Raw genomic sequence first — 22,397 nt, forward strand, 5'->3', positions numbered from 1 at the left:
AGAATTTCTATTATCAGACGCACTTAGTGTTTATATTCTGGCTTAGATCATAAAGAAAAAAGTTAACTTTTCATTTTTAGTAAAATACTCATTTCATCATATCCTAATTAATATATCATCTCTGTTTAAATGAGATCTAATTGAGCCCTTTCCACCTGCACTTCCCACTTGATCTCGGTCATCCTTTTCTATGGATCCTTGTTCTTCAAGTATTTTGCAAGAACAATGACTTCTTCATTGCAAATACCTTTTCTCAACAACATAAACTGTGACTAAACATGTGGACATAGCCAGATGAAATATACAAGAATCGAATTGACTACGTCTGTGTAAAGAGATGATGAGAAGTTCAGTATCATCAGTCAGAACAAGGTCAGGGACCAACCGCTGAACAGATCATCAATTGCTCATACGCAAGTTCAAGTTGAAGCTGATAAGAATTAGAGAAAAATTACAGAAGTCCACGAGAGCCAAAACATGTCATTGAGTAAGTGTATCCCTTCTGACTTTAGAGACCATTTCAAGAAGAGATTTCATGCATTGAAGACTAACGACCAAAGATCAGGTGAGTTGTGGAATGACAACAAGGACATCACATGTGAAGAAACCAGGAGGTCATTAAAAGAAAGTAAAGAAAGAAAAGACCAAAGTAGATGTCAGAAGAGACTCTGAAATTTGTTCTTGAACTTAGAGTAGCTAAAGCTAATGGAAGAAATGATGAAGTAAAAGAGCTGAACAGAAGATTTCAAAGGGTGGCTCGAGAAGACAGTAAAGTATTACAATGAAAATGTGCAAAGACCTAGAGTTAGAAAACCAAAAAGGAAGAACACACTCATCATTTCTCAAGCTAAAAGAACTGAAGAAAAAATTCAAGCCTTGAGTTGTAATATTGAAGGGTTCTACAGAGACAGTATTGAACAACACAGGAAGCATCAAAAGAAGATGGAAAGATACAAAGAGTCACTGTGTCAAAAAGAATTGGTCAACATTCAGTCATTTCAGGAAGTAGCATATGATCAAGAATCAATGGTATTGAAGGAAGAAGTCCAAGCTGCACTGAACACATGGGTGCAAAACAAGCCTCCAGGAATAGACAGAATATCAATTGAGGTATTTCAACAAACGGATGTAGCTTTGAAGGTGCTCACTTATCTATGCCAAGAAAGTTGGAAGACAACTAGCTGGCCAACTAACTGAAAGAGACCCATATTTGTGCCTGTTCCTAAGAAAGGTGATCCAACAGAATGTAGAAATTATCAAACAATATAATTCATATCACACACAAGTAAAATTGTGCTGAAGATCATTCAAAAGTGGTTGCAGCAGAGCGTCATCAGGGAACTGCCAGAAATTCAAGTGGGATTCAGAAAAGGACATGGAACCAGGGATATCATTGCTAATGTCACATGGATCTTGGCTGAAAGCAGAGAATGCCAGGAAGTTGTTTACTTGTGTTTTATTGAGTATGCAAAGGCATTTGACTTTGTGGATCATAACAAATTATGGATAACATTGCAAAGGATGGGAATTCCAGAACACCTAATGGTGCCCATGAGGAACCTGTACACAGACTAAGGGCAGTCATTCCCACAGAACAAGAGGATACAGTGTGGTTTAAAGTCAGGCAAGGTGTGCATCAGGGCTATATCTTTTCATCGTAGTTATTCAATCTGTATGCTGAGCAAATAATTTGAGAAGCTGGACTATATGACAAACAGGGCATCAGGATTGGAGGAAGATTCATTAGCAACCTGCTTTATGCAGATGACACAACCTTGCTTGAAGCACTTACTAATGAAGATCAAAGACTACAGCCTTCGGTATGGGATGTACCTCAACATAAAGAAAAGAAAAATCGTCAAAATATACCAGTAAGCAAATCATGATAAATGGAAAAAAGATTGAAGTTGTCAAGGATTTCATTTACTTGAATCCATAATCAACGCCCATGAGGGTAGCAGTCAAGGAATCAAACAATGTATTGCATTGGGCAAATCTGCTGCAAAAGATCTCTTTGGAAAGCAAAAATATCACTTTGAGGAATTAAAAAAAAAAAACCCTCTGCTGTTGAGTCAATTCCACTCATAGAGACCCTATAGGATGGAGTAGAACTGCCCCATAGAGTTTCCAAGGAGCACCTTGTGGATTTGAACTGCCAACCTCTGGTTAGAAGCCGTAGCTCTTAACCAGTACACCACCAGGGCTTCTGACTCAAGCCTTGGTATTTTCAGTTGCTTTATATGTATGCAAAAGCTAGACAATGAATAAGGAAGATTGAGGAAGACTTGATATCTTTGAATTATGGCATTGGTGAAGAATATTGACTATACCACGGACTGCCAAAAGAACAAGCAAATCTGTGTTAGAAGAAGTACAGCCAGGATACTCCTTAGAAGAAGCAAGGATGGTGAGACTTCATCTCACATACTTTGAACATGTTATCAGGAGGGGCCAGTCCCTGGAGAAGGACATCATGCTTGAGAAAGTACAGCCTCAACGAAAAAGAGGGAGACCCTCAACAAGATGGATTGACACAGTGGCTGCAACAATGGGCTCAAGCACAGCAAGCGTTATGAGAAAGGTGTAGGACGGGGCAATGTTCTGTTCTGTCTTACATGGGGTTGCTAGAAGTCGGAAGGGATTCGATGGCACCTAATCACAATAACAAGGCACACAGCTTTGCTGACCATGGGTTATTTATAATCAAGGAAAAATGGCCTAGAATTTGAACTCTTTTCTTGGAAGGTTAATGTTTTGGATTAGTGTCCATATCCAAGTAGTTGCCCAGGAACTGGAGATCTCTGGCCCAGTTAATGCTTCAGTTACAATCTTTATGACTACTCTTCTCATATCTCATAGCCATTCATAGCAACCTACAAATTGAAATTGACTTGACAGCAATGTGTTTGCATTTTTGGTACCCTTCTCACAATATCGGCCCTCCAAGACCCTCCATTTTGGGCTCTCAGGCCAGGAAGTGCATGAACTGATAAATACGCCTGGACATTGCTTGCAGCTTGGAGTCCTCACCAGGAGGTAACTACAGTCTGACTCTCCCAGTTACTGTCACAGCATGGTTGTGAACCCTTGCTCATGCACACAAGAGCTCCACAACTGTCAGGTGCTACAACAAAATAGATCCCCTTGAGTAAAACCCTTTCTGGATCATAAAGGAGCCACACTTGAAAAATCACTTAAATCCCAAACTTAAAGCTACTGTTCCAGGTAATAATCATGTATTTGAAAAAGTTGGCATCTCTGCATGCTGCTTATTTCCTCCTGGTTACAATGATCTCAGAGCTCTTCTCTGTTGTTATCAAATGCAGATCAAGCCAACTGCAACAAAGCCTTGTCATGCTCTGCCCTGAGCAGTTGGCCTTCAAAGGAAAAAGCACAAGCATTTTTTTCTTGGACCATGTGTGAGAACCTACTATGGAAACCTAGGAATTTATGAAGCACAGCTTAAGGAACATGCATTTAATCAACCAAAATGTTACAGAAATATTTTCCAATTGTGAATTGTCACCCTCCCCCCGAAAAAAGAGGCATTTTGTCATTATAACCAGAAAAAGGGTTTATCTTTATAATCTTTGGAAGAAAGACCCGACCATCTACTTCCAAAAACTCAACCATTGAAAACGCTGTGGAGCACAGGTCTACTCTGATGCATGTGAGTTCGCTGTGAGTGGGAAGTCGACCTGACAGCCACTGGCTTAGGTGGTTTTGTTTTCGTTTTTAGTTATAATCCTTAAGTTATTGTTAAAATTATTTTAAAAATTCCAAATTTCTCATAAAACTTTAGAATCACAAATGATACAACTAAGAAGCCTGCCAACTCCAATCTGGGCGGGACTGGCCTAGACCAGTTGTTCTCAATGTAGCTGCTATTAGAATCACCTGAGGGCTTTGTACAAAGACTGGAGCCTGAGCCATTCTAAGGTAACCAATCAGGCTCTCCAGGTTGGCCCCAGATAGTGGCATCACTAGGGTTGATGCTTCCCAGAACAGTAACTCATGGTGTCATCCTCCCCGCAAGCCAGGGGTGAAGACCCTAGGTGGGTGGAGCACCCTAGCCCCGCACCCTTCAGCTTCGGGCAAGTCCTCCCCTCTCCCACTGGCCAAGGTATAGACCCTCCCCAATGGTGAGTACTGCAGCCCACCCACCCATACCCTCACTGGCAGGTGATGGGGTGGATGGTGACGAGTTACCACACTGGGTGGCAGGTGACACCAAACCTAGCAACACCACTGCCTTATCAACTCCTCCCCCAGTAGCTGTTGTACCACACACTGCTGCCGCCATGGACCCTGGGGTCATTTTGGTGTCACCTGGAGTTCATAACCACCCCCCCACTTACACACCCCCCTCTATTGACACCACTGGTCTCAGGTAATTCTAATGTTCGGCCACTGTTGCAAGCTCCAGACCTAGAACCTAACTCGGCCTCCTAATGGGCTTTCCACCTTCATTCTCTGCCCTCTAGCCCAACCTGCAACCAGCACCTGCATTTAGATAATGGGCAAGACATAGACATTAAAAGCCTCTTGGGAAAGATCCTACGCTCAGATTTTTGTGTAGGAAAGATTTCAGTCTGGTCTCCCTTCCTCCTTAAGGCCTCACAAACCACCTTTCCAATGTCATATCCCACCTCCCCCTTTACCCACACTGATGTTCAATCCTGAGTGGCTACCCACTCTCCCCTTCTCTGAATCTTCCTAACACTAACAATGTTATGTTTTAAGTTGTTGTTGTTGTTAGGTGCCGTCGAGTCGGTTCGGACTCACAGTGACCCTATGCACAACAGAACAAAACACTGCCTGGTCCTGTGCCCTTCTTAAAATTGTTGTTGTTCTTGAGCCCATGGTTGCAGCCACTGTGTCATTCCATCTCGTCGAGGGTCTTCCTCTTTTCCGCTGACCCTGTACTTTGCCAAGCATGGTGTCTTTCTCCAGGGAGTGATTTCCTCCTGACAATGTGTCCAAAGTATGTAAGACACAGTCTTGCCATCCTTGCTTCTAAGGAGCATTCTAGTTGTACTTCTTCCAAGACAGATTTTTTCATTCTTTTGGCACGTTTTAAGTGGTACTAGTCAAAATGCTACCTAGTTTTCAGGATGGCTTCAAAATAACCTCCTGCAATAAAGCCTTCCTTCTGAGATGTGCTGCCCAAAGTGATTTCCCTGTCAAACTTTCAAAAACATGTTGTCATAAGGGAACTTATCAGTGCTACCTTGTATTATGATGGCTTCTTGTAGAGCTTACTATCCCGTACAAGACTGTGATCATTGAGGATGGAGACTATCGCTTAAGTCAATTCAACAGATACTAACGGTGTCCAGGGAGGTACTGACATGGCTGCACCGGACATGACGTACACTGATGCCATGAACTTTAGAGAATCTATCGAAAGCTCTGGTCCTTTCCTCTGAAATAACGTGCATGTACACAGACACAAAACGTACATATGGTTTCAAGGACTTTGCAGCCCTCCAAAAGTCATTTTTAGGCTTTTAAACATCCTTCCCAAGCCTTCTATCTTAATAATACTTTAAATATTAAAAGAAACGTTACCGATATGTGTATTGTAATTGATGAGCTAACGCTGCCATCTAGTGGCCAGGTTTAATACCACCTTAAGAAGGAACCATTACTGTGTTGTTTTCATTGAGACTGTGATAACAGTACATGACTAAAGAGTGAAAGAAGAAAAAAATACATGTTTCACTAAGAATGTGAAATTGGGCTTGTCATAGGTACTGCAAGAATATACTACAAAAGAAACTCTGGCCCTCATATTCTAAAATAGACTAAATATTTAAAACTCAGTTCTTAAGCGCCCAGGATATGAAGTCATTTTGAGGGAAACTAACAAAGAAATTGTAGAAAGACTAATATTAACCTTCCCAAATTCCTCTCACAATGACACCTGAGGAAAATAAAAGCTTGATTTGCTCAATCGGGTTTTAAAAAGTTCAATTGAATCATTACTCTGGGCCAATCACAGCGCCAGGCTCTGCTGATTTAAAAAAAAAAAAAAGACATTTTTCCAAGACGTATAAGGTAGAATATATCTATTTCTGAGCTACTAAAATAGTGTATGCTTTAATCAGGAGCAGATGATGTCCTATGCCTTTCTAATGAGCATATGGAATTTTTATTAACCTAAGTAATGATAATAGTACCATCAGTCACCACCTTCTGAGGGCTTACCTGTATTATCTGATTTAATTTCCATAATAATATAATGTTATCCTGACTTCCTAGATCAGTACAGTGAAGATAAGAGATATAAATAAATTACTCACAGTCTGGCTGGCTGGCACTAAAGCCAGGGCCCTTCATCACTCTACCATACCCTATAAAACATGCATAAGTGGGGTTCCTAATTACGAATCACCCCTGCATTACAGAAAATCCTCTTTGTTCAAGGTGTAGTACCCATTTAACCATGTGGGACTCCATTTGCTGGTTTTGTATGAACTGTCTTGCACCTGTAGAGTACTTCTACTTTATCACTAAGTTTTGGTGTCAGAGTTAATGAATTGAGAAGATTCTCATCATTTTTTGCACTCTGAAATTGGTCAGTCAGTTCGAAAACAGCACAAGGTTTTGGTCATTTTATTATGATTTTTGTCAGAGGCCCAGGGCTGCCTGAATCCTATGTTTTGGACCATCAGCCTGATCACTTCTTAACACAGGGCCTTCTGGAAAAAGGTGGATGAAAACACACGGCTTACCTGAAGGGGCAGTGTGTCTGCTTTCTTCTCCTGAGCCAAAATCTCAATGTAGGGATCTTGTCATCGTCTGTCCAATCTTACATTATGGGAAACTGAGAGGTGATGGGTGAGCATGGGCAAACTAAAAAAGAAGAGGGAATGCAAAAGATTGCTAGGCTGTAAGGGGGCAGTGGTTTGGTTTACCTATCCCAGAACATGAAGAAAACTTGGTCATATGAAAATACTCATTGCTGTCGAGTAGATTCCGACTCACAGCGACCCTATAGGACAGAGTAGAACTGCTCCAATAAGATTTTCAAGGAGCGGCTGGTGGACTTGAATTGCTGACCTTTTGTTTAGGTGCCGTAGCTCTTAACCATGGCACCACCAGGGCTCCCACAAAGGAGACTGGAAAAGACAGACTTTAATCTCCAATTTATATTAAAGAAGAAGAAATAGAAGATAGGACACTTATGCTGTAGAGGTAAATGGAACTTACTGGCTTCTTTTCTTTTCAGCCATTCTTCTCCTCACATGAGCTCAGTTACCATGATGGTGTTAGTACAATAACTGAAATCATAAATTTTGGAGTCTGGCAGCCTGAATTAGAACATAACCACATTAGATACTAGCTACATGATACTTCTTCCTCCCTAAGACATACCCCACCCTATTACCTCTTTTCTCTTTTTGTCATCATATTGATCCCTGTCTGATTTGCCTTTTTTTACTTGCCTCTCTCCTGTCAGTGGAAGGTTAGCTTCACAGACGAAGAGACCTTGCCTGTCTTAAACTGCTATATTCCAAAATCTGAAATGTCGTGCCATCAAGTCAGTTCTGATTCATAGTGACCCTATGTACAACACAACGAAACACTGCCCAGTCTACTGCCATTCTCACAAGCATTGTTATGTTTGAGCCCATTGTTGGAGCCACTGTGTCAATCCATCTCATGGAGAGTCTTCCTCTTTTTCACTGACCCTCTGCTTTACCAAGAGTGATATCCTTCTCCAGGGACTGGTCCATCCTGATAATATGTCCAAAGTACGTGATTAAGTCTTGCTATTCTTGCTTCAAGGAATACTCTGGCTGTATTTCTTCTTAGACAGAACTGTTCATTTGTCTGGCACTCCATGACATCTTCAATATTCTTCACCAAAGTCATAATCCAGAGGCATCAATTCTTCTTTGGTTTTCCTTATTCAATGACCAGCTTTCCCATGCATATGAGGCGATTGAGAGTATAATGAGTTGGGTCAGGCACACCTTATTCCTAAAAGTGACATCTTTGCTTTTCAACACTTGAAAAAGGTCTTTTGCAGCAGATTTTCCCAGTGGGATATGTCCTTTGATTTCTTGACTGCTGCTTCCATGGGCATTGACTGTGGAGCCATGAAAATGAAATCCTTTACCACTTCAATCTTTTCTCGATTTATCATGATATTGCTTATTGCTCCAGTTGTAAGACTGTTTGTTTTCTTTACCTTGAGGTGTAATCCGTACTGAAGACTGTAGTCTTGATCTTCATTAGTAAGTGCTTCAAGTTCTCTTCACTTTCAGCAAGCAAGGTTGTGTCACTTGCATATCAAAGATTGTTAATGAATCTGTCTCCAATCTTGATGCCACATTCTTCTTCGTACAGTCCAGCTTCTCAGGTTATTTGCTCAGCATACAGATTAAATAAGTGTGGTGAAAAGATACAACCCTGATGCACACCTTTCCTGATTTTAAAACACACAGCATCCCCTTGTTCTGTTCGAATAACTGCCTCTTGGTCTATGCAGAGGTTCTGCATGGACACAATTTAGAATTCTGGAATCCCCATTTTTCATAATGTTATCCATTATTTGTTATGATCCACACAGTTGAATGCCTTTGCATAGTCAATAAAACACAGTATTATTATCTGGTATTCTCTGCTTTCAGCCAAGATACATCTGCCATCAGCAATGATATCCCTGGTTCCACAATCTCTTCCGAATCCGGCTTGAATCTCTGACAGTGTACTGCTGCAACTGCTTTTGAATGACATTCAGCAAAATTTCACTTGAGTGTGTTAGTAATGATATTGTTCGAAAAGTTCCCCATTCTGTTGGATCACCTTTCTTTGCCATGGATACAAATACGGATCTCTTCCAGTTGGTTGGCCCAGTAGCTCCATTCCAAATTTCTCTGCATAGATGAGTGAGCACCTCCAGTGCTGCATCCATTCGTTGAGCCTTTGTTGTTGTTGTTAGGTGCTGTCGAGTCGATTCTAACTCATAATGATCCTATGTACAACATAACGAAACACTGCCAGGTCCTCTGCCACCTTCACAATTGTTGCTATGCTTGAGCCCATTGTTTTTCTCCAATTCCTTCAGTGCAGCTCAGACTTCTTCCTCCAGCACCATCGATTCTGATGATATGCTGCCTCCTGAAATGGTTGAATGTTGACTAATTCTTTTTGGTATAGTGACTCTGTGTATTCCTTCCATCTTCTTTTGATACGTCCTGCACTGTTCAAACTTTGTCCATAGAATCCTTCAAAATTGCAACTCAAGGCTTGAATTTTTTTCTTCAGTTGTTTCAGCTTGAGAAATGCAGAGAGCATTCTGCCCTTTTGGTTTTCTAACTCCAGGTCTTTGCACATTTCATTATAATACTTTACTTTGTCTTCCTGAGCCACCCTTTGAAATCTTCTTCTCAGGTCTTTTACTTCATCATTTCTTCCGTTGGGCACATTCAAGAATAAGTTTCAGGGTCTCTTCTGACACCCGTTTTGGTCTTTTCTTTCTTTCCTGTCTTTTTAATGACATTTTGCTTTCTTCATATATCAATTCATCAATTAGGAGTTGGTTCATACACATTTGTTGAATTAATAATAAATTATTTTAGTCATTAAAAATACTGTTGACCCCCGGACACACTTTTAACTCAGCACTTGAGTCACTCCCAAGGTTCACCCTTTAGCCAAAGATTAGACAGGCCTATAAAAAGTAGTTCAACCTTGTATATGAGACTAAATGGGCACACCAGCCCAGGGGCAAAGATGAAAAGGCAGAAATGTGGGCAAAGCTGGACAAATGGAAATGGGGAACCCAAGATCAAGAAAAGGAGATTATTGGCACATCATGGGGTTGGCAACCAATGTCACAAAACAATATGCATATTAATTGTTTAATGAGAAACTAATTTTCTCTGGAAACTTTCCCCTAAAGCACAAGAAAAAAATTAATAAAAATACTGTTGAGGAGAATATTTAATAGCAAATAATTTTATTAGAAAATTTTTAGGCTTCATGATTTAGTTAAAAATAGGCTAAAATAGTATTTTTATGTTTAATCTTATAAAAACAATATATATATATATTATAGGAATAGAAATATATATAAACAGAAAAATAGTGAAAGAGTATCAGCAAAAGATTTGCTGTCGTTAGGTGCCGTCGAGTCAGTTCCGACTCACAGCAACCCCATGCACAACAGAAAGAAACTGTGCCCGGTCCTGTGCCATCCTTATAATTGTTATGCTTGAGCCCATTGTTGCAGCCACTGTGTCAATTCACCTCATTGAGCGTCTTCCTCTTTTTCACTGACCCTCTACTTTACCAAGCATGATGTGCGTCTCCAGCGACTGATCCCTCCTGACAACATGTCCAAAGTATGTAAGACACAGTCTCTCCATCCTTGCTTCTAAGGAGCATTCTGTTTGTACTTCTTCCAAGACAGATTTATTCATTCTTTTGGCAGTACTTGGTGTATTCAATATTCTTTGCCAACACCACAATTCAAAGGAGTCAATTCTTTTTTGGTCTTTCTTGTTTATTGTCCAGTTTTCAGGTGCATATGATGCGATTGAAAATACCATGGCTTGTATCAGGTGCACCTTAGTCTTCAAGGTGATATCTTCACTTTTCAAACCTTGAAAGAGGTCCTTTGCAGCAGATTTGCCCAATGCAATGTGTCTTTTGATTTCTTGACTGCCGCTTCCATGGGTGTTGATTGTGGATCCAAGTAAAATGAAATCCTTTACAACTTCGATCTTTTCTCCCTTTATCAAGATGTTGCTTATTGGTCCAGTTGTGAGGATTTTTGTTTTCTTTACATTGAGGTATAATCCATACTGAAGGCTGTGGTCTTTGCTGTTCATTAGTAAGTGCTTCAAGTCCTCTTCACTTTCAGCAAGCAAGGTTGTGTCATCTGCATAATGCAGGTCGTTAATGAGTCTTCCTCCAATCCTGATCTTCTTCATATAGTCCAGCTTCTCTGATTATTTACTCAGCATACAGATTGAACAGGTATGGTGAAAGGATACAACCCTGCTGCACACTTTTCCTGACTTTAATCCGTTCAGTATCCCCTTATTCTGTCAGAACAACTGCCTCTTTATCTATGTACAGGTTCCTCATGAGCACAATTAATTGTTCTGGAATTCCCATTCTAGCAAAAGATTTAGCATAGATTATCTATACAAATAAAATTATATTACGATTTAATATAATTTTTATATGTTAAATTTTTGTAAGATCCCATTGTTTTGTAAAATGGACTCTGCATTTACATATTTCTGAATTCTATTTTAAAAAAAGAAAAACCCATTGTCATTAAGTCGATTCCGACCCATAGCGACCCTATAGGACAAAGTAGAACTGCCTCATAGAATTTCTGAGGAGCGCCTGGTGGATTCGAACTGCAGACCTTTTGGTTAGCAGCCATAGCTCTTAACCACTATACCACCAGGGTTTCCTATGCCACCAGGAATTCTATATACACTATATAAATATACACCTATAGAAAGATATTAGAAATAAATATACCAAAACAGTCACAGTTTTATGTGTGAGTAGTGGGATTCCATGTGATTTTCACCTTTTTGATGTTTTAAATTTTTTACAATAAGTTTAAGCCAAAAAAAGTAGTGATTTTATTGCTTTTCCCAGTCTACAACAAGAAAAATCATTTAAGGTGGTATTACCTATTCTTGTTAGTCCAAAAATCCTTCTGATTATACAATAATTGAAATAAGTTGGAACATTTTTTCAATTCAATTTTTTTTTCTTTGCCACATTATTTTAAAAACAAGAAAAAATGTTTGAAAAAAGCCATAGTCAGAGATGGTGATGAGAAGAGGTCTGTGGTGATTTATGGAATCTCTAAGAGGACACCAATGCTCTCATCACAGTCACTGGAATCTTTTGCTAGGTTACAAACAGGTCTGCTCCCCATCAGCATCAGATGATTTTCCTCAACCTCATTATATTTGGCATTGGAGTTGCTCATGCAAAATTCAAGAATATTGAAGTTAGCCACCCATCACCTTGAATTCATTTCCGTCTAACAATGTCCAATTGCCCACTCCTTGAATAAGCTGCCCATATCAAGAATCTGGTCAAAAGTAGAGAGTCTACATAGGTAATCCCAGTGTGCTTCAGAGAAGTTTTAAAACATCTGAAGACCTGATAGCACCTGACCCATTTCAAAGACTGGGTTCTGCATCAAAAAATGTCTTAGATGCTCAGGGGCTTATAGTCTGCTGTGTCCCCTTTCATGACCAGCAACTCTTTCGTAAATTGTTTATGAAACTTTCTCCTTTGAGTGACACATAAAATGTGACATAGCCTGTTCTGGTGGTATCTCCAGACCTTATGAGGTGAACAGAATATAAGAAGTGTGAGTCGCTTCATTTCTCTCACCACTGCAGCTCCCTGGCCACAAGGATCAAGTATTATGGGAGTAGGATGCTTGACTGTGATTTGGTTCAACAATTGCTGTTGAGAGAGTGGCCACAGGGTGACCATGAATTCCCTGACCTTACTGTAATATAACTACTTCCTGGATTGTCTCAGAGGTGGCCAGTGTCACCTCCCTTAACCCAGAGGGAGCCTGGGGCTTACAAAGACTCCTAAAGGTCATGCTTGAACCAAAGCTACCTGGATCCTAAAAACCAGGGTGAGAACATAACTGGCTGCTGGTTAGCAAACATTCAGATGAAGGAAATTTTCTTTACATATTTTTCCTAGTCAAAATCATAGAGAAAAGAGATCAGACATGTGAGCATACCCTGCAGCGTTAAACTTACAAATTAGAAATTTTACTGCAAAAAAAACGTATTAGGGGTATTAAAAAAAAAAAAAGTGGGAATGTTTCAAGAACCTTCCTTGGTTGTGGGAATCAGATAACAAACCCGACTTGAGTTCCTGAGCATGAGTTTTAATTTTTATTTTTCCAGGAAAAAGAAGGAACAGGAAAGGTGGGCAAAATGGCAGAAATTGAGCAGCCATTCCTTTACGCATTCATCCAGAATCATTGCTAAGGGGCCTAGAATCATAGGGACACTTAGAATAATTGCAATACTCAAAGTAGGTCCTACTCCTCCCGGGGTGGAAGGAAATGATCGTGACACTGACATTCTAGCAATGCTGCCTAAAAAAAATTCACTTGTCCAAGAGCCATACCATGCAATTCATTTGGGCAGGGGGCTTGAGCTAAATCTACACCCTATGTTTTCCTTGTTTATCACCACTACGCCATGTCTCTTCCAGCTTTTTTTTTTTTTTCCTCTGTCCACCTGTGTAAATTTCTATAATCTAGAGAGAAATTTTATATTTTTAGATTATGTTCAACTATCATGGCTAAAAGTGCCTGAAGGCTTTGGCTTATACCAAAGAGACACTTTTCAAAAATCATTTTAATTTCCTTGAAAATAATTGTAATTCTCTTGAACTCTTCAAAATGTTTTCAGAGGGGCAGAAAGGTATTAATTTTTTTTTAAGTTTATCCCATTGTATTCCATTTTTATTTGGAAATAACCAAAAAAAGACAAACATGAAAATGAGGTACAAATTTTCTGTATTTTAATTTTCCTCTGACAGCCATTGCCCCTGTATTTGTAGAATTTTTCTGGTGTTTCTAAGTCACTTTTTTTGCATTTTATTTTTAAGCTGATGGTAAGCTCTTCCTACTTAATTATTCTAAAATAACTAGGAAGAACTAAATACCAAATATTAAAGTAATAATTGGAACAACTTAAGGGTCAAATACGTAGAGAGACATCTGGAAACTATTACCAGGATTTGTCATGGGGTAGAAGAGCAAGATTATACGGATTTTATTTTTATTGTTCGTCTGCTACTGCTTGTCTGTATTTTCTTTCTTTTTTTCCTGTGATGATTATGACTTATTTTATTTCTAGAAGACAAACATAAAGAAAATAAGCATTGAAAGAAATTAAAAACTACATGACATGGGGAATTCCGCTTGCTTGAAAAGTCAGTGTAAGCTAAGTAAGCCTTGTCTGCTTGATGTTTTCAGTTCTGCATATAGGGGTGGGAATATATATGCTGTTCTGATGAATCTCATCTGCTTTGGACATTTAAATTGCTTTAATTAGTGTGATAGTATGGTTGTTCTGACATTTTTACATTTTATCGTATTCGCAGTAAAGAAGGTGTTTGGGGAAAGTAGAATTTTTCTGACTCTGTGGGTCACCAGGAATTTTTTTTTATCATCTATAGTGTCATTGGTGGCGTAGTGGTTAAGTGTTACAGCCACTAATCAAAAGGTCAGCAGTTCAAATCCACCAGGCACTCCTTGGAAACTCTATGGGGCAGCTCTACTCTGTTCTATAGGGTCGTTATGAGTTGTAATCGACTCAATGGCAATGAGTTTGCTTTGGTTTTGGTATAGGGACATTGGAAGAAGCCTTCATGGTGTAACAGTTAAGCACTCAGCTGCTAACCAGAAGGTTGTCAGTTCTAACTCACCCAGCTACCCCATGAGAGAAAGACCTGGAGTTCTACTTCTGTAAAGATTATAGTCTAGAAAACCCTACAGGGCAGTTGTACTTGAAACTGACTTGATGGCACCCGACAACAACAACATTGGGACATTGGAGTCTGGGTGATGCAAATGGTTAGCACACTTGACTGCTGACTAAAAGGTTTCAGATTCAAGTCCACCCAGAGACATCTCGGATGAAAAGCCTGGTGATGTACTTCCAAAAATCAGCCGTTAAAAACCATCTAAAGCACAGTTCTACTCTGACACACATGGGGTCCCCACAAGTCAGAGCCAACTAAATGGTAACCAATATAGGAACATTATGAAATGCAATCTTAACCAAAAAAAAAAAAAAGTAGGTGGTAAAATAAAAGTTATGTGGAAGGATGGAAGAATGCTATCCCAAAATATTACAAATGATTTAGCAACTTGTGATCATGACCAGGGCATCTAACCGTCATCTGGATGCTTTTTCTTTTATCTATTTTCTATTCTAGATGGGACTTTAAGTTGTGATGCAAAGCTTCCACCTTGTGATCATCCTGTGAATGGCATCTTTCACTTCTTTATTTCTTAAGCTGTAGATGAGGGGATTCAGCATGGGAATCACCGTTGTGTAGAACACCGACACCATTTTATTGAGGTCCAGAGAAAAAATTGCCCCTGGCCGCACATAGATAAAGAAGAGAGTGCCGTATAAGACAGAAACAGCTGTTAGGTGGGAAGAGCAGGTGGAAAAGGCTTTGTGCCTCCCATCAGTAGAGCGGATCCTCAGGATGGCAAGAAGGATGTAAAAATAGGAGATTATAATGGTCAGGCTACTGATGACTAGCACAGCTCCAGCCACAATGAAGACTAACAACTTGTTGATCCATATATCAGCACAAACAAGAGAAAGAAGAGGAGACATGTCACAGAAGAAATGATTGATAATGTTGGAGTGACAAAAGGGTAATTGAAAAGTAGCTATTGTGTGAGTCATGGTGTTTAGGAATCCAATGGTGTAGGGTCCAGCCACCAACTGTATGCAGAGTCTCTGGGACATGGCAATGGAATACAATAATGGTTTGCAGATGGCCACATAGCGGTCATAAGCCATGGATGCCAAGAGAAGGCACTCAATGGCCACAAAAAAACCAAAGAACCACTGCTGCAAGGCACATCCCAGGAAAGAGATGACTTTCCTTTCCTCGAAGAAGTCAGTGAGCATCTTGGGGCCGATGACTGAGGAAAAACAGATGTCCACAAAGGACAGGTGGCTGAGGAAAAAGTACATGGGTGTGTGAAGACGGAAATCTACCTGAATAAGGAGAATCATGCCCAAGTTTCCTGTCATAGTAACAAGGTAAAAAAACAAAAAGAGCAAGAAAAGGAAGACCTGCAGCCGAGGGTGGTACTTTAAGCCTATGAAAATGAACTCTGTGATCCTCGTAGAGTTTCCATCAGCCATTGGTTGGCTTTTGTCTCTATAGTGAAAAAAACAAAGAACTGATAACTCATGCAATTTAAATTTCTTAAAATAATAACATAATACAAAGGAAAAAATTAAAGGTTGAATTTACTTACGAACATTGATGTAAAAGAAGTCTCAATAAAATGTTAGCAAATCAAATACATCACCGTCCTAGAAACATGACTTAACTGTTTTTAAGAGAAAATTAGAGTTTAACTAAGAAACAATTCATCATTAGAACACCTAGAAAATTATTCACTACATTTATAGATTAAAGGGAAAATAATTTGAAATAAAAGTTTGAAAATAATTTGATAAAATGCAGCCATCGAAAATATCTTTTCACCCCCAGATGCTCTGTTAACCCAGAGCTAAAACCACTCCCAAAGCTCATTCTTCAGACAAAGATTAGACTGAAATATGAAACATAAACTAATACTCTTGAAGAGTGTGCTTCTTAGCTTAGTCAGATACAGGAGACCAAATGGGCGGCTCCTGCTCAGAGACGGGATGAGAGGGTGGGAGGGGACAGGAGCTGGTTGAATGGACACAAGAAACCGGGGTGAAAAGGGGGAGTGTGCTGTCACATTATAGGGACTGCAACTAATGTCGAATAATAATATGTGTATAAATTTTTGTGTAAGAAATTAACTTGAGCTGTAAAGCTTCACCTAAAGCACAATAAAAAAAAAAAACTTTTCAAATTAGAAGTAAAAAAGAACAATTTAACTTAATAAAGAGAATCTTCCAGAAGTTTTGAGAATGTGCAATGGTAAAACATTAGAAACAGTGACATTATAACCCGAAACTATCTAAAGATGCCCATTACTTATACTGTTTAACATTATTCTGGAAATCACTGTCAAAACACTAAAACATGAAACACAAGAATTGTAGAAGGGGGGGGGAATGATTACTATTTGCAGTCAAAATCATCATCCACATAGAAAACACAAAAGAATCAACTTATAGGATAAATTGTTAGAAAAAAAAAATAAGTTCAACAACGTAGTAGGATAGAAGATGTATTTTAAAAAATCAACAATAATGACATAAATTATAAAAGAAAAATTTTATGTATTATTATCATAGCCATCAAATTGATAAAATAACCAGGAATAAGCCTTACAAGGAATCTTTCAGTATTTTTATGAAGAAAAATATAAATTATGAAATCTTACTTAATCAAAGGATGGAATTTCCAAATAAGCAAAAAAGAAATCTATTTTATGGTTCAAAAGACTTAATTGTCAAGATCAATTTTCTTCTGAGAAATGAAATTAACTCAGACTTGGAAATTAAAAACCTGCTTGACCATTCTTCAGACTGGAATAACAGATTAAGCCAACTGTGAGGTTAACAGGAAATATTTCTCCAACAGACATGCTGCAACTGTGAAGTGTCCTCACAACCTTTTTGTTGAGTGACTTCTGCTCTCTTACTTACTGAGAAACCTTATTTTCTAAAATCAAAAAACAAAACAAAGCAAAAAAACCTGTTACCATTGAGTCTATTCTGACCCATAGCAACCCTATAGGACAGAGTAGAGCTGCCCCACAGAGTTTCCAAGGACCACCTGGTGGATTTGAACTGCCGACCTTTTGGTTAGCAGTCATAGCACTTAACCACTATACCACAAGGGTTTGCTCTAAAATCATAGTATTCCACATCTGTCTTAACTTTGTAGCTTCCAAAGAAACAGGGCCGTTCATCTGCTTTGTGGTTTGGACCTAATGTTGACCCCTTTACGTATGGTCCAGGTTTGATATAAAAATAAGCCTATCACAATTTTGCTTCATTTTTAAATTTCAGCTAAAGACCACCCTTCTCAAACTTTTAAAATAATTCCATGTGTCCTTTGTTTGGTGGAACACTCAGGGTTCATCTGGTGTGAAGTCTCCTTCACGGTAATGGATCAATGACCCTGATTTGGTCATTCTACAATCCTCCTCTGGGGTGTCTTTTGCTGATTGGGCTAGGACATTCACTAAATTATTTTGTAAATTTAATGTAAATCTAACCAAAACCTCAAAATAATTTTTTTGAACACTTCATTGTGTTTTAGGTGAAAGTTTACACAGCAAATTAGTTTTCCATTCAGCAATTCAAACACAAATTGTGCCATGACATTGATTGCTATCCCCACAATGTGTCAGCACTCTCCGCCTTTTCCATTCTGCTGCCTTCCCTGTTTCCATCCCCCCAGTTTCCCTGCCTTTCTTGCCTTCTAATCTTTGCTTTGGGGCAAATGTTGCTCTTTTGGTCTCATATAAAGGAGCACATTCCTCACTAGTGTCTTGTTTATTTTATAGGTCAATCTATTGTTTGGCTGAAAGTGACCTCCGGGAGTAGCTTCAGCTCCAGATTAAAAAGTTGTTTTAGGGCAATAGTCTTGGGTTCCTACAGTCACTCTCTGTCCAGTAAATCTGGTATTTTTTATTAATATGAGTTTTGTTATACATTTTTCCCATTATAACCGGGACCTTCTACTGTATCCCTGGTCATAGCAGTCAGTAGTGGTAGCCTCGCACCGTCTAGTTCTTCTGGTCTCAAGCTAGAGGAGGCTGTGGTTCATGTGGGCCATTAGTTCCTGTGGACTGCTTTTTTCCTTGAGTCTTTGGTTTCCTTCACTCTGTTTCTCTCCAGATGGGAGGAGACCGATAGTTGTTCAAAATAATTTTTTTTCTTTTTTTAATTTTTATTGTGCTTTAAGTGAAAGTTTATAGATCAAGTCAGCCTCTCATACAAAAATTTATATACACCTTGCTGTATAATCCTAGTTGCTCTCCCCTTATAGAGACAGCACACTCCTTCTCTCCACTCAGTATATTCAGGTCCATTCAGCCAGCTTCTGACCCCCTCTGACCTCTCATCTCCCCTTTAGGCAGGAGCTGCCCACATAGTCTCATGTGTCTACCTGATCCAAGAAGCTCATTCCTTATCAGTATCAATTTCTATCCCATAGTCCAGCCCAATCCCTGTCTGAAGAGATGGCTTTGGGAATGGTTCCTGCCTTGGGCTAATGGAAGGTCTGGGGACCGTGACCTCCTGGGTCCTTCTAGTCTCAGTCAGACCATTAAGTCTGGTTATTTTACGAGAATTTGAGATCTGCATCCCACCGCTCTCCTGTTCCCTCAGGGGTTCTCTGTTGTGTTCTCTGTCAGGGTAATCATCAATTGTATCCAGGCACCATCAAGTTCTTCTGGTCTCAGACTGATGTAGTCTCTGGTTTCAAAATAATTTTTAATTAAGCAATCTGATTTTTAAATTTATATGGAAGAAAAAATGATCAAAAATAGCCAAGACAATTTTGAAAAAGAAAAAGAGAGAAGATGTGCTACACCAGATATGAACACATATTATAAAAAAAAAAAAAAAAAGCTGTAGCAATTAAAACAATAAAGTGAAGGTACTAGAATAGACAAATAAATGAACAGAAAATTCATAAGCAGGCCTATCTATGCACATATGTCAATTTATTATGATAAATGTTTTATCTCAAGTCAGGAGAATAAAGATTAATCATAAAAAGCTGTTGGAATATATGGATGACCATTTGAAAAAAATAAAAAATATTAAAATTCTACCCCATGCTACTCAAACTAACAAATTCTAACTATAAATATATGAGAAGAAAATAGTACAGAATATTTTTATGATTTTGTTGTAGGGATAGTCTTTTTAAACAGAACATAAAAATTACATGAAGTAGATTTTGATAAATTGACTATATTATAATTTTAAATGACTATATGACAACCAACATAAGTCAAGTTAAAACAAACAGACTGGGAAAAAATATTGCAACATATATTACAAAGGGTTAAAATCAAAGCAACAAAGATCTAACACAAGTCATCAATTCAGAACAGCAGAAAATTCATTGGAAAAATTGGTAAAGGATATATAATGACATGCCACAAGAGAGGAGACTAAAAGATCCAATAGGCATGAAGAGAAAATGCTTAATTTCTTTAATAATCAGGCAACTCAAAGTAAAACAACCATGGGATACTATCCATAATCATCAAATTGAAAAAAAAGAAAGGTGAAAATATAAAATACTGATGAACCAGTTGCCATCAAGTTGATTCTGACACATCACAACCCTACATGTTTCAGAGTAGAGTGACTCCATAGGGTTTTCAATGGCTGTGACTTTTTGGAAGCAGGTTGCCAGGCCTTTCTTCCAAGGTACTTCTGGGTGGCTTTGTACTGCCAAGCTTTCAGTTAGTGGACCAGTGTTTAACGATTTGCGCCACCCAGGGACTCCAAAAATACTGATGAGGGGATAGGAAAAGGAATAATCACTCATACCATGATGGGGGGGTAGTGGTCCTCTGGGTGGCAATTTTTCAGGAACTATTGTTTTTTTTTTTTTTTCAACTATGCATGTCTGATGACTCAGCAATTCCACTACTCACTATGTACCTGGGGAAAACACAAAAAGAAATAAACAATGATGCCCATTTCAACATTGTTTAAAATGATGAAAAACTGGAATCTATCTAAATATTCTCCAAAAGAGGAAGGACAAAATAAATGTTGGTATATTCTATGGAATACTGGACAGAAGTTTAAAAATGAGGTAGTACTACAGGTATAGTCATAGTTATTTCCCAAGGAAGGATAAGCAACTTGCAGATTGCTGTGTACAGTGTGAATTTATTTTAACTCAATATTGTTTTAATTATAGTTTCATATAATGTGTGTAAATAAAACCATATCTGGATGGATAGACACAAAGTGAACTGTCATTACCTAGTAGAGCAGAGAGGCAAGGAACTGGCTTTTGAGTTGATAATCAAAGGGAACTCTGTTTACTTGCAATTTTAAATTTATGTTATAAAGAGTAAGTACACAGCTATAACCATTTTAATTAAAAAAATCTAAAACAAGTATTTAAGATATTTCACCAATTAGAAAAAGAAAGAAGACAACTACAATCAATTTGTGATAGGAATAAGAAGAGGCAAGAAATGTGTGAAGTTTAGGAGGTACAAAGTGAAAAATAAACAAGCGCAAACTATCCCCTCAAAGCTCTGTAATTCTAAAAAGTCTAGAAAGCTCCAGCCCCAACCTCTCTCTTTATAAGAAAATGGAAGCTCCAAGATGTCTGACCCAAGACCACAGAAATAGTGGTAAGAACACAACAACTTTCCACCATGTAGTGCTGACAACTGGACATGACTGGCTTCAAGACCCAATATAGTTGAGGCTACCATAAGAATGAGGGAAGGAACAGTATCTGTAGAATATTCAAGATTTACCAGACTCTGGACCTGGTGTTTTACAAATGTCAGCTCATTTCATTTCCATGCAACCCTGAGTAAGAAACATTTTGTCATTCCCATTTTACAGAGGAGGCAAATGAGTCCTTTAGTGTGAAGGTAGTGCCTAAAGTCCTGAGCTAGTATTTCCGAAGAGTGCTCTGTGATTATAACACCACCCTGTCTGAATCCAGAATCTCTATTCTCTCAACAATTACACTGTCCCAGGAAAAACCTTTAGGTCTCTCAATGCCCCAGCCCAACCCTGCATCCTCTTTCTGGGATAAAGAATCCAGCAATGTCCAGACGCACCTAAAATGGGCTATTGACTACAAAGAAAATGATGATGTCCCAGAGAAATCGTGTATAGGGTTCAAGTCTGCTCAAGGAGCGGAGTTCCCAAATGTCTTCAAATAGTGCTCCCATTTATAGTTCCCTCATCATCCTCCACACTTGTGCTTCGATTATGATGCTCATAACTCAATCAATCGTCTACACTGATGGCACTACACCTGGAGTGAGCAGCCCAGCCTCTTTTCTGTTCAGGGCACAGTCACTCTACCAATATAGTCTAAGAAACAATGAGGTCCTTTGGGTTTGAATAGGGATTTAAATTGACCGTAACCTATTTCTACATCTTGCAAGACTTTATGTCCTGCTCTATTTGGTGCAGCATTCTAAATAGTTATGATCTGACAATGGCTATTTCTATGTGTACCAAATAAACACGTTTTAAATATCACTCATTTGCATGTTTCCATACAACCACTTAATTTGTTTTGAGCTTGAAACAGGTTAAAATTTACCTAACCATATATTCCTGTGAGTTTCTTTTCTTCTTCAGAGATGACAAAAAGGACTAAAGCTAAGATGGAGTATAAATTTTAGTGTTTTCCAGCATGCAAGCCCCCAACCCCACCTGTGCCTCTGCACAGAGAAGAGATCAGGCCCTAGGAGTTACTCGGTTTTATTCTTAATCTCCCCAAGGAACTGGAAAAATCCCACTCTGAAACAAATTAAGCATCTTCTTCACTTGGATAAAAGTTTACAGAAGAAGTTGCACCATTTTTTTGTACTGGAATAAAGTATGTCCCCAAAGTATGCCACGCCTTGGGGATTTTATTATTGAAAGGAAAAGAAATTAAACTCTTAAAAAATCCATTGGGATCAACTTATTTATGTTTTTGACTAGGTAAAT

General features: G+C 38.7%; 1 protein-coding gene across 1 annotated transcript; it reads right to left on the reverse strand.

Moving 5' to 3' along the window:
- Positions 1-14,981: 14,981 nt before the first annotated feature.
- On the reverse strand, positions 14,982-15,926 carry LOC126080559 (olfactory receptor 1009-like). Its single transcript, XM_049891754.1, has one exon. It carries the CDS (start codon positions 15,924-15,926, stop codon positions 14,982-14,984), a length of 945 nt encoding a protein of 314 aa, XP_049747711.1.
- Positions 15,927-22,397: the final 6,471 nt, after the last annotated feature.

The sequence above is a fragment of the Elephas maximus genome, chromosome 7 (genome assembly GCF_024166365.1).
Source record: "Elephas maximus indicus isolate mEleMax1 chromosome 7, mEleMax1 primary haplotype, whole genome shotgun sequence".
Lineage (NCBI taxonomy): Eukaryota > Metazoa > Chordata > Mammalia > Proboscidea > Elephantidae > Elephas > Elephas maximus.